At 60.7% G+C, this 1164-nt stretch overlaps 1 protein-coding gene across 1 annotated transcript; it reads right to left on the bottom strand.

Annotated features, from left to right (window-relative positions):
• Positions 1-264: 264 nt before the first annotated feature.
• Positions 265-647, bottom strand: LOC121918597 (iroquois-class homeodomain protein IRX-5-like; the record flags this gene model as incomplete). Its single annotated transcript, XM_042444619.1, has 1 exon — positions 265-647. A coding segment is annotated over exon 1 (252 nt), but the record flags the coding sequence as incomplete, so codon positions are not given.
• Positions 648-1164: the final 517 nt, after the last annotated feature.

The raw sequence follows: 1164 nt of genomic DNA, 5'->3' as shown, positions 1-1164 counted from the left end.
GCTGGGGAAAAGGGAGAAAGAGAGAGAGGGCTAGAAAGGAAGAAGAGAAAAGGAAGGGAAGGGAAGAAGGAAAGTGGAATCAAGAAAGAAGGAAGGAGACAGCAGAGGAAAAAGAGAGAGGGAGAGAAGGAAGGGAAGGGAAGGGAAGGGAAGGGAGGAAGGGCTTTCGGGTGGCCCTAAGTCGGGAAGGGCTGTGAAAGGCCAGCCTTCAAGGCGCTAGTCCTCACCCTTTCCTCCCTCCCTCGGCTTCCAGGGCTCTCTTACCACGTAGGAGGAGAAGGCGGCTGCTGCTGCTGCGGCGGCGGGGTCTGCCCCGTACTGGAGGTGGGAGTTGTATCCCGGGGAAGCGGCGCTGAAGGCGGTGGATCCGGCGTAGGGCGAGAAAGCCGAGCCGGAGGGGGAGCGTCCCAGCTCATCGGTCCGGGGTCCGGAGAGGACGCTGGGGCTGTAGGCCGGACAGGAGTAGAGGGCCAGGGAAGCCGAGGGCTGGTAGAGGTAGCCCTGAGGGTACGACATGGCACTCGAGCCAGGGCAGCAGCCCGCATCAAGCAGCAGCGGGCCAGGCCAGGGCCAGGGCCCCCGGATCTGACGCCCTCCGGCCCGCTCTCCTCCTCCTTCCTCCTCCTCCTCTTCTTCCTTCTTGTCTTCTTCTTCTCCTTCTCCCTCCTCTGCCCCCCTCCCTCCCTCCCTCCCTCTCTCTCGGGGATCTTCCTCCTCTTCTTCCTCCTCTTCTGCTGCTGCTGCTTCTTCTTCTACTGCTTCTTGCTCTGCTTCCTCGGCGGCCGACGAAGGGCGCAGTCCTGGCCTCCTCCTCCTCCTCCTCCTCCGGCCGAAAAGGCGAAGTTGGAGCGCGAGGCTTCTGACGCGCTTCGGGCGAAGGAGCAGCAAGACCCGCCTTCCCAGGAAAAGAGAGAGAGAGAGAGAGAGAGAGAGGGAAGGAGGGAGGGAGGGAGGGGGCTCCTGATGGGCTCGCCACAAGCCAACCAGCTCCCTCGCTCTCCCCCCAGCTGTCTCCTGCCCTCTTTCTTTCTTTCTTTCTTTCTTTCTTTACTTCTTTCGCCCCTTTCCCTTTCTCTCTCTTTTCCCCAGCTGTCCCCTTCCCACTTTTTCTCCTTCCTTTCTTCCTTTCTGCCTGCCTGCCTTCTTTCTTTCTTTCCTTCTTTC

Source organism: Sceloporus undulatus, unplaced genomic scaffold, assembly GCF_019175285.1.
Source record: "Sceloporus undulatus isolate JIND9_A2432 ecotype Alabama unplaced genomic scaffold, SceUnd_v1.1 scaffold_18880, whole genome shotgun sequence".
NCBI lineage: Eukaryota > Metazoa > Chordata > Lepidosauria > Squamata > Phrynosomatidae > Sceloporus > Sceloporus undulatus.
The sequence above is the reverse complement of the archived record's forward strand: the minus strand, read 5'-3'. Positions and strand labels throughout refer to the sequence as shown.